At 49.4% G+C, this 15,722-nt stretch overlaps 1 protein-coding gene across 2 annotated transcripts; it reads right to left on the bottom strand.

Annotated features, from left to right (window-relative positions):
• Window positions 1-7,356: 7,356 nt before the first annotated feature.
• On the bottom strand, window positions 7,357-15,413 carry MCAT (malonyl-CoA-acyl carrier protein transacylase). 2 transcript variants are annotated; one of them, XR_008991875.1, is made up of 5 exons: window positions 14,908-15,413; window positions 13,895-13,982; window positions 11,069-11,286; window positions 8,208-8,359; window positions 7,862-7,990 (listed from the first exon to the last, which is right to left on the bottom strand). XR_008991875.1 is itself a non-coding variant. In XM_036931416.2 (4 exons), the coding sequence occupies exons 1-4, from the start codon at window positions 15,328-15,330 to the stop codon at window positions 7,562-7,564; spliced, it is 1,158 nt and encodes a 385-aa protein (XP_036787311.1). In that variant the 5' UTR covers window positions 15,331-15,405; the 3' UTR covers window positions 7,357-7,561. The 2 variants fall into 2 exon arrangements, 1 of the variants encoding a protein (XP_036787311.1); XM_036931416.2 differs by lacking the exon at window positions 8,208-8,359 and having other exon boundaries at window positions 7,357-7,990; window positions 14,908-15,405.
• Between the last annotated feature and the right edge of the window lie 309 nt (window positions 15,414-15,722).

The following is a 15,722-nucleotide window of genomic DNA, read 5'->3' as shown; positions in this document are numbered from 1 at the left end:
CTGGCTTTGACCTTGCCACACTCCTAGCCGTTCTGATTCTACAGTGGGTCCCTAGGGCTTTGGGGCCAGTGTCCTCATAAGGCAAGCTCTGGGGTCACTTACAAGTTTTTAAACTTAGGATGGGCCCCCCCAGCTGTGCCCTTCAGCCCTTATGACTGAAGCTTCCCACCCCCAGGCCTTATACTGCAGCTGCACCCTGACCCCCAGGTCTGCCTGTTGATGGCTTTTGAGGCCTAACTTAACCCATTTCCATGTAAGTTGTCACTTGAGGCCGATTGTCAGGCTTTCCCAGAACTTCCCAGGGTGAGTCCAGAATCCCCCAGCTCCCAGGTCATTGCTGGGGAAGTTCCATCATGGCACCCTGTTCCATCCAGGAAGCATCCACACCAAACTTAGAAACCTGGAAGTGACCCCACAACTTGCCCTGTGTGGGTACCCTGGCCCCGAGGCTCTGGGGACCCACTGTAGAGTCAGTGGCTAGGGATGTGGCAAGGCCAAAGCCAGGGGTGTGACTTTAGAAAGTCCCTGACCACATGGCACTCTGCCTTCTCCCTCTTGAGCTCTCAGGGGATAAACTGTCCCCCCAGCCACAGGCCCACCGTGGATGTGGCCAGCAGTGCCTGGGGCTCTTCAGAGGGAAGAGGGCTGGAAATGCTCCCAGGAATAGCCAATGCTGACTGGGCAGTGGCCTCTCCCTGCAGGACTTTGGGGACACCCTCCCCAGGCTCACCCTGTCCTGGAGTCCACAATACTCTTTCCACCCATGGGTATCAGAGGAGTGTCTACTGTGCTAGGCTCTGGCATTCGAGCTGGGGATGTGGTAAAGACGAAATGGTCCCTGCTTCAGATTCCACATTATTGGGGAAAAATACACACATGAGCTAAGAGTCTTGAGGGATGTGTTCTGAGGGCAGCAAAAGACAGAAAGCGGTGGGGCCAGGGATGGGCAAGATAAGACAAGGCTCTGGAGGAGCTGGCTGTGGAAAAGGGGCCGCCAAGCAGCACAAAGGCCCCCGGCTGGGAGACAGGCCTGAACATGGGGGTGGACTGGCCAGTGTCTGACCCACGGTTTCTCGCCAGGTCACAGCAACCACAGGGCCCTGATGAGCTTGATGCTGCTCCGGCACCCACACGTAAGGAGGCAGCCTTGACCTCCTGGGCTGATGCGGTTGTGGCTACATTTCACTACCTGCTCCAGACAGCCCGCCCTACAAGTGGGAAAATGAGGCCCAGACAGGTAAGGGACTTGATCAAGGTGGCTCAGGTTTGTGTCACCCAGGATCCTGATCCCAGTTGGACTGGGGTCTTCTGATCGCCACTGTCATCCAATCTAGCCTCCATGGGGCAGTTAGACGCTGAGGCCACAGAGGGGAAGGGGTCACAGCGTGAAGCCTGCCTGGCTGTTCACACATGGTGCACAAAGCAGCTCGGCCCTTAGGAGTTGCAGTGGGCTTCAATCTGAGTCAAAAGCAATAGGGAAAATCACTCTCCAACCCCCAAAAGGGAGAAACAGAGGGCTGTCCCCTCCAGGAAGGGGTAGAGATGATGTGGTTATCCAGTGGCTTCATGATCCCTAAAGAATTTCCATACAATGTTTCACCATCATCTCCAGCAGCTCTGTGTGGGTCCCAGGCACTGCCGCAGGATGGGCACAGACCCTACAACCTGGGGACCCAAGGTCGGGCACCTTCCCAGAGGAGGTGACAAGGCTGTGGGGGCATAAGAAATCCCATCTTTGTTTCAGAGGCTTTTGAATAGGCTCCTGGTTCATTCAGCACTTGTGGAGATGAGGCAAGATCTGAATCTCTTAGAAGGTGCCCAGGGAAACCCCTGCCTGCCAGGCAGGAGAGCAATTCCCACTTGCAGACAGACTTGGGAGTTAAGCTGCTGGAGGAAAACAGGCCAAGGTTCTCCACTGATGTGGGGCCCAAAGCTGTGGTAGCAAATGCAATTCCTGCCTTCAGGGGGGCCAGTACCCAGGGACCAAAGACAGCACTGGTGCTTTCCTCCAAGGGCCAGGACCTGGCCACGATCCTGCCCCGGAACAGGATTCACCCCAGCCCCTGAGGCCCTTACCCCAGGCCTCTGGGCTCCTCCCATAACTCCCCTCAGCATCCTGTGCCCCTGTCACTCATCCGGATTCAAAATCTGCAGGATCAGAGCCAGGGTGAAGGCCCACCAGCCCCAACCTGGGGCTCCCCTGATTGAGGCTCCACAGAGGAACCCTGCCCTCCTGTGCCTCTGGGTTCCCTCCTACCAGGCTTTCAGGGTTCTTCGTGAAGACAGCACTGTGTGCCCTTTGTGTGCTGTTCCTCCCCTCCTAGGGCCAGGGAACACCACCCCACACTCCGAGGAAGAGGCCCGCCTTCGGAATCACCTACCCTTCACTGCAACTCCAGCTCCACAGGTGTGAGGGACTGTGCTCCTCAGAGTGGGACACCATCCTGCCTGTAGCACAGCCAGAGACCATGGAGAGCTTGGCCTCGGGGCTGCCGGTTACTGAAAGCACTTGGTGAAGGGAGTTCAACAGACTTGGCAACTATTTAGAAATACTGACAGTTCTTCATGGATGTTTGAACAGTTTCTAAAATGAAGTTTTAAGAAATAGTTCTTTCTGCCCATCCTTTTTAAAGGATACCAAAAAGTAGAAGAGGAGAGAATACTTCCAAACTCACTCTAATACCAAAACCAGGCAAGACACCACAAAAAAAAGAAAATCACAGACCAATATCCCTGATGCACATAGGTGCAAAAATCCTCAACAAAATATTAGCAAACTGAGTAAAAAAATACATCAAAAAGATCATCCATCATGACCAAATGGGATTTATTCCAGGGATGCAAGGATGGTACAATACTTGTAAATCCATCAATATCATACACCATATTAACAAAATGAGGAATAAAAACCACACGATCATCTTAATAGATGCTGAAAAAGAATTTGACAAAATTGGACATCCATTCATGATTAAAAGTCTCAACAAAATTATACAGTATACATACCTCAACATAATAAAGGCAACATATGGCAAACCCCTAGCCAACATCATACTTAAAAGCAAAACGTTGAAAGCTTTTCCTCTAAGATCAGGAACAAGACAAGGATGCCCACTCTCACCACTTTTATTCAACATAGTCTAGAGGTCCTAAACACAGCAATCAGACAACACAAAGAGAAAAAAAGGAATCCAGATTGGTAAGGAAGATGTTAAACTCTCACTATTTGCAGATGACATGATATTATACATAGAAAATCCTAAAGAATCCACCAAAAAACTACTAGAATAACTGAATTCAGTAAAATTACAAGATGCAAAATTAATACATAGAAATCTGTTGCATTCCTATATACTAACAATGAACTAGCAGAAAAAGAAATCAGGAAAAGAACTCTATTTATAATTTCATTAAAAAGAATAAAATACCTAGGAATAAAGCTAACCAAGGAGGTGTAAGACCTATACCCTGAAAACTTACAAGACACTCATGAGAGAAATTAAAGAAGACACCAATAAATCGAAATGTATCCTGTGTTCATGGATAGGAAGAATTAATATTGTCAAAATGGCCAACCTGCCCAAAGCAATTTACAGAATCAATGCAATTCCTATCAAAATACCAACAGCATTCTTCAACGAACTAGAACAAATAGTTCTAAAATTCATATGGAACCATGAAAGACCCAGAATAGCCACAGCAATTCTGAGAAAGAAGAACAGAGTTGGAGGGATTATGCTCACCCACTTCAGGCTCTACTACAAAGCCACAGTGATCAAGACAATTTGGTACTGGCACAAGAACAGACCCATAGACCAATGGAACAGGCTAGAGAGCCCAGATATAAACCCAACCATATATGGTCAATTAATATACGATAAAGGAGCCATGGACATACAATGGGGAAAGGACAGCCTCTTCAACAGCTAGTGTTGGCAAAACTGGACAGCTACATGCAAGAGAATGAAACTGGATTATTGTTTAACCCCATACACAAATGTAAACTTGAAATGGATCAAATACCTCAATGTAAGTCATGATACCATAAAACTCTTAGAAGACAACATAGGCAAAAACCTCCTGCATATAAGCATGAGCAACTTCTTCCTGAACACATCTCCTTGAGCAAGGGAAACAAAAGCAAAAATGAACACATGGGACTACATCAAACTAAAAAGTTTCTGTACGGCAAAGGACACCATCAACAGAACAAAAAGGCATCCTACAGTATGGGAGAATATATTTGTAAGTGACATATCCAACTAGGGGTTAACATCCAAAATATATAAAGAACTTACACTCCTCAACACCCAAAAAGCAAATAACCCAATTAAGAAATGGGCAGAGGATATGAAGAGACAGTTCTCAAAGAAGAAATTCAGATGGCCAACAGACACATGAAAAGATGCTGCACATCACTAGTTATCAGAGAAATGCAAATTAAAACCACAATGAGATATCACCTCACACCAGGAAGGATGGCCAGTATCGAAAAGACTAAGAACAACAAATGCTGGTGAGGATGCGGAGAAAGGGGAACCCTCCTACACTGCTGGTGGGAATGTGAGCTAGTTCAACCATTGTGGAAAGCAATATGGAGGTTCCTCAAAAACCTAAAAATAGAAATACCATTTGGCCTGGGAATTCTACTACTAGGAATTTACCCTAAGAATGCAGCAGCCCAGTTTGAAAAAGACAGATGCACCCCTATGTCTATCGCAGCACTATTTACAATAGCCAAGAAATGGAAGCAACCTAAGTGTCCATTAGTAGATGAATGGATAAAGAAGATGTGGTACATATACACAACGAAATACTATTCAGTCATAAGAAAGAAACAACATGGATGGAGCTGGAGGACATTATGCTCAGTGAAATAAGCCAGGCGGAGAAAGACAAGTGCCAAATGGTTTCCCTCATTTGTGGAGTGTAACAACGAAGCAAAACTGAAGGAACAAAAACAGCAGCAGACTCAGAGACTCCAAGGAAGGACTAGTGGTTACCAAAGGGGAGGGGCGTGGGGGTGGGTGGGGAGGGAGGGAGAAGGGGACTGAGGGGTATTATGTTTAGCACACATGGTGTGGGGGATCACGGGGAGAACAGTGTAGCACAGAGAAGGCACATAGTGGATCTGTGGCATCTTGCTGCACTGATGGACAGTGACTGCATTGGGGTATGGGGGGGACTTGATAATAAGGGTAAATGTAGTAACCACATTGTTTTTTCATGTGAAACCTTCATAAGAGTGTATATCAATAATACCTTAATAAAAAATTAAAAAAGAAAAGAAAACATAGGCAAAAATCTCTTGAATATACACATGAACAACTTTTTTATGAACACATTTCCTTGGGCAAGGGAAACAAAAAATGAACAAGTAGGACTACATCAAGCTGAAAAGCTTCTGTACAGCAAAGGACACCATCAGCAGAACAAAAAGGCATCCTACAGTCTGGGAGAATATGTTCATAAACGATTTATCTGATAAGGGGTTAACATCCAAAATATATTAAAAACTCATATGCCTAAACACCCAAAAAATAAATAACACAATCAAAAAAATGGGTGAAGGACCTGAATAGACACTTCTCCAAAGAAGAAATTCAGATGGCCAACAAGCACATGAAAAGATGCTTCACATCACTAATCACTAGGGAAATGTAAATTAAAACCACAATGAGATGTCACCTCACACCAGTTAGAACAGCCACTATCCAAAAGACAAGAAATAACAAATGTTGGTGAGGATGTGGAAAAAGGGGAACCCTCCTATGCTGCTGGTGGGACTGCAAATTGGTTCAACTGCTGTGGAAACGTATGAAGCTTCCTCAAAAAACTCAAAATAGAAATACCATTTGACCCAGGAATTCCACTCCTAGGAATTTACCCTAAGAATGCAGCAGCCCAGTTTCAAAAATACATATGTACCCCTATGTTTATCACAGCACTATTTACAGTAGCCAAGAAATGGAAGCAACCTAAGTGTCCACCAGTAGATGAATGGATAAAGAAGATGTGGTACATATACACAATGGAATATTATTCAGCCATAGGAAGAAAACAAATCCTACCATTTGCCACAACATGGATGGAGCTGGAGGATATTATGCTCGGTGAAATAAGCCAGGCGGAGAAAGCCAAATACCATGTGATTTCACTTATTTATGGAGTATAAAAACAAGGCAAAAGAGAAAGAACAAAACAGCATTAGACTCATAGACACTGAGAAGTGACTAGTGGTTACCAAGTGGGAGAGGTATGGGTGGAGGTGGGTTGGGGGGAGAGGAGACTGTTAAATGACTGGGATGTACGTTTGATAAAATTAAATTATATTTAAAAAAAAAGAAAAGAAATAGTACTTTCATTATGCTCCACAGAAAACTCCAACTCAGACCATGGTGAAAATCAGTTCTCAGCCTGGGCTGTGGAAACGTGCAGGCGCGTCTGGCGGTAACAATACCTGGAAGTGCTGCTAGCATGTAGTGGCCAGGAGCCAGGACAGCTGCCCCAAAGCACAGTACAGTCTCACACAATGAAGACCATTTCTGCTCAAAGGCCAATGAGGCCCCTGTTGAAAAACTATAGAATTCAAAATGGGAAAGGCTATCCAGGATTTGACATGTGTCTACGTAATGGCAACATTTAAAGACAAACTCAGAGATTTCATTCCCAATAGTTTTCCCACTATCACTGAATAATGAAAAACCCACCTGAGCAGCTTAGAATCACTCGTATTTAATACTGTGAGGAGCTGTGCTTTGCTCTTGGTGTGGAGCAGGCAGAGAATCTGCTCTGTGAGGGAGCCTGTGTCAGCCTAGGTCCTGTGCACACAGTAGGCACTTAGTTAACTGCCGTCAAAGGGAAGACTTGGGGGTGGGGGAGGAAACAGGACCCTTAGTCACCCTCCCCACCAGGGCAAAAGCCACTCATGCCCTGGCATACAGCAGGTACTCAATATGATCTGTTGGGTAAGTAAACAAGTGGGGCTGGAACTCCCTACTGCTGAGGACAGGGGTGGATGGAGGGCTGCCAAGGCCAGTTGGGTCCTAAAGCCCTTTGGATTCACAGACAAAGGAGCCAAGATTCTGGCTATGGGTGGCTGCCAGCTGCCTGGGCAAGTGCTTGTGGCCAGTGTGCCCAGGCGCCCACACAGCAACAGGAGAAGCCTTCCAGTCCTCAGGACACACCTGCCAGCACGTTGATTCAGCCCACTTCACAGAAACACCATATGAGGCCAAGAGGTGAGGCGGCCTGCCCATGAGGCAGCAAAAATCCATCCAGCCTCCCCGTAACCATCACTGCTGTGTCTTTTCCCCCAGCTCTCAAACATGTTTCAAAGGGGAGAAACAGACTGTGTCGTGTAAAGAAATACTCACTTTTTATGTGGCAAAGCCCTTTGCAAACAATTCCACGTAGTCCCTGGGGAGGCCTGATAGGAAGGCAGGGTGGGCAGGTGCACAGCCTCCGGGGATGCCAGGCTGGGCTCAGCTGCTGGGCGCCTCCTTCCCCTCCTAAGGCCCGTCCCCACCCCCAGCTCTATTCCATGGTCACTGGGAGACCCCTACAGGCCCTGGTCCAGGTCCTCGTCAGCCTCCAGCACATCCACGTGACTGTAAGACTTCCAGGCCTGCAGGTTACAGCTCCTCAGGATGGTGCCCAGCTGCTTCCCAGGCCCGACTTCAAAGGTTCTGGGGAACGGGGTGCCCTTCTTCCTCTCGTAGATGGCGTGCATGGTCTGCTCCCACTTCACCGGGGAGACCAGCTGCCGGACCAGCAGTTTCTGGATGTGCTTTGGATGCATGTATCTATTCCCGTTGACGTTTGAGTGGACAGAAAGCAGAGGCTCCTTGACATTAATTGCCTTTAAAACTTGCGCCAGGGGCTCCAAGGCTGACTCCATGAGGCGGGTATGGAACCCGCCGCTAACTGGCAATATCTTGGTGCGTCTAAAGTGATACTTAGAGGAATTCTTCTGGAGAAACTGCAGAGCCTGGAAGAAAAAGAAAGGAGGTTTAACCCAAGCAAATATGAGGGGAAGAAACCCGCGAGGCGGTCCCCACTGGCATCAGTCCCTCCTCCAGGATATGACAGGATACGCTTCTCTCTGCATATCCTGGGAACATCCGAGGGGCTCAGCCCACCTCTTTGCTCCAGCTAACATCAGTCACAGGGACGGCCCCTCCCCGGGGGGCTGACACCCCGCCCACCCGTGCATCCCGTCCTGGTGCTTTGGTAACTCCCTCGGCGGCCCCGGGCAGAGCACTCAACCTGCTTTAACTTCTTTTTCCTCCATAAAATAAGCATAATTTCACCTGCTTCACAAGATTGGTGGGAAGTGATTGGATAGGTGTACAAGTGTCTGATAAATGAAAAAGCCTAGTAAGTGTTAGTTTCCAGCTCTAAGTTTTCATAATTTTTAATAAGCAGGTTTCCTTGTTACTCCATATCCTTCAAGATAACATTCAGGAGAGCCCAAGCCTCACGTCACAATGCAGGCTCTTTCCCACCAGAAACCCTCACCTGAGAACAAACAAGCTCTCTCTCCCTGAAGCCAAAGCCTTCTCCTGAAGGGCACCCGAGTTCGAAGGGGCCTCCCGGGCTAACAGGCTCAAACTTGGAACCATATGCAAACTTAATTTGAAAATATCTTTAAAAGAGTTAAGAATATCTATGCTTGATAATAGGGGGAGTCTAGTAACCATAATGTTGCTGATGTAATTGTACATTAATGATACCAAAAAAAAAAAAGAGTATCTATGCTTAAGAGACCCTGTGCCCTTGGGGCACAGCCCAGGGCTGAAGGGCTGATGCCCTGACGGCCCTCCAGGGATCTGCGGAAGGGTTTCCCGAGCGCAAAATCCTCTGCCATGTCCCTCCAAACTAATGTCATCCCAGCCTTTTCGGGGGCTGGGCCAGCTGCCCCTGGGACTCAGGGTAAGCCTTGGCATGGCCACAGCGGTGGCATGAGCTCAGGCAATTCTGCTTTACCTCTTTGTGCCTCAGTTTGCTCATCTATAAAATGGCGATAATAATGGTTATCCCATAAGGTTATGATAAGGAGAACTAAGCTTGGGTTACACATACCATATAAGGATTAGCAATCACCTTGTGCACTAAACTCATCCATGTGCACTGGAAAAATACACCTAACAAACCAGCTATTTGTGCCCCAAAGGGTAGGAGGGATTCAGAGTTTTGGCTGGATGGAGCTTGTTGGTCCACCTGTGGCCCCCCCCACAGGGGTGTGTCCTGCTCCCCAGGGCGCAGCCAGTGCCGCCGGGGGCTCACATGCCTCACTCTCCCCTGCCTTGAGTTTGTGAGTGCTGTGCTGGCAGCCGGAGCCCTGGGGTGAAAGCCACGGGGAGCACAGCCCTGCACAGAGAACAGAGTGGGAGTGTGAGCTGCGCCTCGGCCGGTGTGGGCTGCCTGTCACGGCAGTGGCCTAGCCGGTCCTAACGGGCCTGGTGCTTCACACCGTGACCACCCTCCATCCGCCCCCATCTCACTGAGGTACGCGCCCCCGGAGCGCCTGAGCAGAGGCCTCCTGGGCTCCACAGCCCATGTCCTTCCTGTGCCTAGACAGCTCAGGTCACTGGCACCCACGTGGCTGGCGGCTCAGTGGGATTTCCGGCACTTCAGCGGCCTCAGAGTGCTTTCTACATAACATGCAACTGCATGCCCGGGGTAGGGCCACAGGAGTCAAGCCACAGCTGCAGGGTCCAACGGGTTCCCGTGGCTGGCCCTCAGCCCAGGCATTGGTCCAGCAGAGGCCGAGGCACTTCTTTCACACCAACTGTTGGGAAGGGCACCCCTGCTCAGGGGATCCCCTCCTCTCGCCCGAGCTCTGTGCTGCGGCACTTCCATCAGCACCCAAGGCCAAACCTGGACGTCCTGGAGTCATTGCCTAGACTGGGTGCCCGCCTGTCTGTGGGCCTGTGAGGGAGACTCCCGCCCTGCGTGGTGCGGCCCTCCTGGCCCACTTCTGGGATCTTCCCAAAGCCATTAATAGAAATGAGCGACCAGCAACATGACTGGCCCGGGGGCCTCTGAAAGTGGTCTCCCCGTCATCTCAGAACTGCCACAAGAGGCATCTGCTGGCTCTCCCTGATTAAGAGGAGATACACAAGGGCACCTGGCAAACTGGCAAGGCCTTAAACAGGAAGACAACTGCGTGCGGTCAAGTGGAGGAGACACACGAGTTCCAATTCTGCCGCCGCCACCTCTAAGCACTTGCCCCTCTCTCTGCCTCAGCTTCCCTGTATGTAAAACGCAGAGGCCCTTCGACAGAGCACAGGACTGGCGGTGAGGACTAGATAAGATGTAACACGGGCCATACACCCGCAGCCCCTCGGGCCAGACCTGTCTGCACTCCCTCGCTTGGCATTGCCCCAGCCAGGCACTCTGTACAGAACTGCCTTTTCCTTCTGGCACCCCCACCACTCCTGGCAAACTCATCCTCCAGGCACTGCCTCCTGGTGCCTCTCCCTCAGGCCCACTGGCAGTCAGCCACCCCTAACTGCCCTGAAACCTGGAGTCATCCGTTCGCAGCTGGCCTTCCTTAGGTGGCAGGAGCCCTGGCTTATCAGTCTGTGTGCCCAGTGCTGTTACATAGGAGATGCTCCAGGAATGCAGTCTGGGGAGGTGGTAAATGGAAGGAAGGACAGAAAGGAAGGATATTAACTCAGGTGCGAAAACAGATACCTAATGAAAAGCAGGGCAAGGCAGGGAAACCCAGCAGGAAATGGCTTCTCCTCTAAGGACACAACCAGATCAGAGGCTGTAAGAAGCCTCGAATGTGCTATAGGAAGGCCCTGGACACGGGCCGGTCCAGCCCCTTGACATTCCACACAGGCTGGGCAACTTGCCCAAGGTCCCTGCCTCTACGTGGTGGAGTCCCGGCTCCATCTGCAGTGCCTGGCCCACCACACACTCCCCTGGCCCTCAAATATTCCCTGGAGACCCTGGCTTGGCAGAGGACCATTACACTCCTGTGGGCTCCCAGGTGTGGAACGGTCCCACCCTCCTGTGCTGGGCTGAGGCCCGTGAAGGCGCTCCCATCAACACCAACCTCTAGGTGTCCTGAGATCACTCTGCAATCAGGGAAGAGGTAGTTGGACACCTCACACACAGGGTTCTCTATGCCCAGAGTCTTGCAGTGCTCCTGGGCTTCCAAACAGGCGAAGCTGAACTTGGACTGAGGCTGGCCAAGGACAGACAACATCCCACTGGGGACAGCTTCCGAAGCTTCCTGCATGGCTTCAGCTCGGATTTTCACCGCGTACAAACCTATCCAGAGAGAGGCGCATTTGGAAAAATCAGGGCACATAATGGAGGAGGGAAGTCCAGACTTGAAAGACAGAAGGACAAGGTCCTCACTGCATGCTGGAGTCCCTGCTACTGCTGCTTATCAGCAGTCCACAAAGCTAGAGTTCTGCGTATCTGTATCTGCTCCACCGACAGAGACGGTACCACTGCCATCAAAATGCAAGGGGCTATCCTTTGCACTACACGGATTAACCCATGGGGCTTCCCGCCTTAAAGCTGGCTTGACGTAGGGTGGTGGTTCTTAACCAGTGATGATTTTGGCCCCAGGTCATTGTCTGGAGACGTGTTTTGATTGTCACAACTGGTGGGGGGAGGTGTGTTACTGATTTCCGGTGGGTAGAGGCCAGGGACGCCGCTCGACATCTCACAATGTGCAGCTGCCCAGCAAAACCAAGAACCACGTGGTCCAAAAGGTCAGTACTGCTGCTGTTGAGAAACCCCGAGTACAGCGGAAAGGAACAGACTTTGAGCTACACTGCTTTGAGCGATTCATGACCTCCTTCCTGGTCAAAATTTTAGTTAGTAAACTGTTCTGAAAACTGAGAATTATTATTAACTAGTTTACTATTTGAGACTAATTGTGTTGAAAAGGTAAAACAATTGAGCCATCAGATACTTGGAAGGATGTACAAACTATAAGCAAGTCCATGAATTTCAGAAACATAAAAAATTACCATAAACCAAGCACTATTGCCCTCACTTAGAGCTGGAGAACCCGACACTGCCCAGGCAGATGAACTGAAACGCGGAGCCCCTGCTTCGGTGTGGCTCGTGTGCAAGGTGAGAGCATAGGGCTGCGCCCGTGCAGGCAGCTGCACGATCGTGACATAAGAATGGCCTGTAACTACTGGACACCCATCATCCTGGTCCAGGTCTGCACCCTGTGGTGCGGGGGCTGACCAGATGGAGGAGACGGTACGGGACCAGTTCAGGTTTGATGGGAAAACAGAGAACATCTGAGGAGCAAATCCGGCACCCTTTCTCTTTACCACATTTCATTCACTTGACACTTGACAATATATATTTGTAGTGGATATTTGGCCCCCTTACACAGGTAGAACTGTGAAGCAAATACATCAAAAGCCTGTGGTAGGAAGTAGAGAGAATACATAGGAATGTGAAAAGAGCATGTGGAAATGCTCCTTAAGTAGGCATTAAGTAACTGTGAGACGGCAAGTGGAAAAACTCAGCACAGAACGTACATATGCTGTATCTCTGCAAATCATGTACACATAAAATTATCTGTGCAAAATAATTTTATTAGGATATTGAAATCTTAAATTTTCTTTTCAGTTTCCAGAGTAGTACTATGCTTTCTCTTAAAGTGAAAGGCACATAAAATATAACCAATTTCAAATACATGATTCAGTGGCCTTTGTTGTCCTTGTAATGTTGTACAGACACCAACTCTCATTTCAAAAACTTTCCTTCATCCCATAAAACACCCCACACCCATGAAGTAGCCGCTCGCCATTTCTCCTTCCCTCCACCCCTTGTGACCTTTAATCTGTTGTGTTCTGCATATTCCAGACATTTCATATAAAAGGGATCACTGTGACGTTCTGTGTCTGGCTTCTTTCACTTAGTGTTTTTGAGGTTCATGCATGTTGTAGCCTATATCAGTAATTTATTGCTTTTTATGGCTGAATAATATCCCAATGAATGGACAGACCATGACTTGTTTATCCATGCATCTGATGATGGACATTTGGGTTGTTCCATCTTTTGGCTGAATAATGCTGTTGTATACATTTCTATACAAGATTTTCCATGTGGACATGTGTTTCCATTTCTTAAGTACATACCTATCAGTAGAACCACTGGGTCATGAGGTATGTTTAATTCTATGTTTAATTTTTTGAGGAGCCACCAAACTGTTTTCCATAATGGCTGCACCATTTTATATTCTCACCAGCAATGTGTGAACTTCTTTTTTCTCCCACATCCTCACCAACACTTATAATTTTGTTTTTTTGTTTTGTTTTCTTAAATCAAAGCCATCCTAGTGGGTGTGAAGTGGTGTCTCACTGTGGTTTTGATTTGCATGTCCCTAATGGTTAGTGATGTTGCCCATCTTTTCATGTATTTATTGGCCTTTGTATATTTTCTTTGGAGAAATGTCTATTCAAGTCCTTTCCCATATTTAACTGTAAGCAAAAAATGTTTAACTGTTTTAACTGTAAGCAAAAATCTTAGGAAGTGAAACTGTTATGGCTCAAGACCATTCATTCACCCTCTTCCATTCAGTGGGTATCCATGGAGCATCTGCCACCTGACAGGTGCGGGAGGAGTGTGAGTGAGGAGACGCACAGGACAGTGGGGGAGACCATGAAGTGAGCAGATGCCATGAGATTGAAAAACGAAAGGGAATCTCTAATGAGGCCTTCGGGCTTAAACAAAGAATCAAAGTGAAGTCTGGTCCTTAGCTTCCAATGTTATCCCCATCCATGTGCTACTTTCTCTATCACCCCTGACCACATCCAGAATTATTTTTGGCAGTGTCCCTTGTCCCCAGTAAACTTAGCAAGACAACACACCCTTGCACAAAACCAAACCCTTTTCTGTGTACCTTCAGAAAACTCCATGGCGCCAGCAAACACCAGGGCTGCAAATTCTCCCACACTGAATCCAGCAGCAGCAACACAGTTCTCAATAACCTGTGGTGACAGATACAGAAGTGAGGCCAAATGCTCAGGGACACTCCATCCAGGGCCCTGCACTAGAGAGCTGGCAAGGTGTTCAGTGGCTCAGTGAGCCAGATTCTGCTGGCCTGGTGCTCCAGCTAGAAGAGGACACAAGAAATGGCCTTGACAGTCACTGATCCCAGCCCCTTATTGATGAGGAACTTCTCCAGCAGGGCAAGTTAAAGCCCGCTGGCTGACTCCACGGTGGAGCTGTGACTCCAACCTAGGGATCGGATTCTCTAGCCTCTACCCTGAAGCTGTCTTTCAGGTCAGCCGAGCTGGAGGGAACTTAACACAGAAGAGGGTGACTTTCAGAGTCACACAGAGAGTTGGATTTGATTCTTAGCTTGGGAAAGTTCCCAAGCCTCTGTGAGTCTGTTATCTCACCTGTGCAATTAGGAAAGGGTAACACCTACCTTACAGGGCTGCTGAGAGAATCACATGAAGATAATGTGTCTGAAGTGCTTAACACATACCTGGCCCAGTCACCTGAAGTGACATTCTCAGATATCATCTCTTAATGATCCTTCATTTAAGGATGAAGTTCAATCCTTCTAAAATCATTTAGTAATTAATTAAAGATCATTTAAAATTGCAAACCAGCCCTTGACTCCCGAGGCCAGATCATTTAAAATTGCAAACCAGCCCTTGACTCCCGAGGCCGGCCCTTTCTCTGGGGCTTTCTATAACACTTAGTTATACTAATATAGTATATTTATTATTATCTGTCTCCCTTCCCTGACATGCACGCCCCTCTAGGCAGGGATCCTTTTGTTCACGGCTGTATCCTCAGCGCCTAGAACAGTGCCTAGCACACGGAGGGAACTCAAGTGAGCCTCTGCCGAAGGAGTCCGACGTGGAAGCACTCTAGCCTGGTAGACGGGGGCCTCGGCCTTACCGCGGGCTGAAGGTGATGCAGTTTCTCGACGGCGGCCAGCGAAGCCACAAAGACAGCGGGCTGGCAGTGCGCGGTGCGGTCCAGGGCCTCCTGCGGCCCGTGCAGGCTCAGCTCCAGCAGGTCGTAGCCCAGCACGTGGCGGGCGGCGGAGTACAGTTCGCGGACGCGCGGGTAGCGGAGCATACCGCGGCCCATGCCCACCACCTGGCTGCCCTGGCCGGGGAAGAGCAGGACCGAGCATCGGCCCGGCAGCCGCCGCGCTGCCGCCTCCTCCCTGGCCCCTTCCTCCTCTGTGGTCGCATCTCGCAGCAGCTCAGCCACGTCCACCGCGCCCGGCGGAGGCAGCGGGAAGTTCGAGGCCCCGCGGGGGGCGCCCGCGCCCCAGCCCCAAGTCCGCGCAGCCTGTAGGAGCCGGACGCTCATCGCCAGAAACCTGCTACACGCGCGTTACCGGGGCGACCGAGGCCCTATTGCGGCGGCGCGGCGCGGCGTGTCCTTGACGCATTTCCTGCCGGGCGGGCCGGGGGAGCGCGAAGAAAGGTTCCGCAGTTACCGGTTCCTCCCCGGCGGGGAGACGCCCTACCGCAGAGTGCGGAACTGGAATGACCCGTGCGCTTACTTAAACCTCCGCAGGAAAGGATTAAATACGACACCGCCCCACATGAGCCCTCAAAAATAGTTATTGAATAACCAACGAACTCTTCACTCTTTCTTGCTAGCATGTGAAAAGTGCTTGAAACGCTTCCACATTCTTTCTCGTATTTGCTTCTCCCAGTGACACTGTGCGATAAGCAATACAACTCTAAAACGTTCCC

This window comes from Manis pentadactyla, chromosome 10 (assembly GCF_030020395.1).
Source record: "Manis pentadactyla isolate mManPen7 chromosome 10, mManPen7.hap1, whole genome shotgun sequence".
In the NCBI taxonomy this organism is placed as follows: Eukaryota; Metazoa; Chordata; class Mammalia; order Pholidota; family Manidae; genus Manis; species Manis pentadactyla.
The sequence above is the reverse complement of the archived record's forward strand: the minus strand, read 5'-3'. Positions and strand labels throughout refer to the sequence as shown.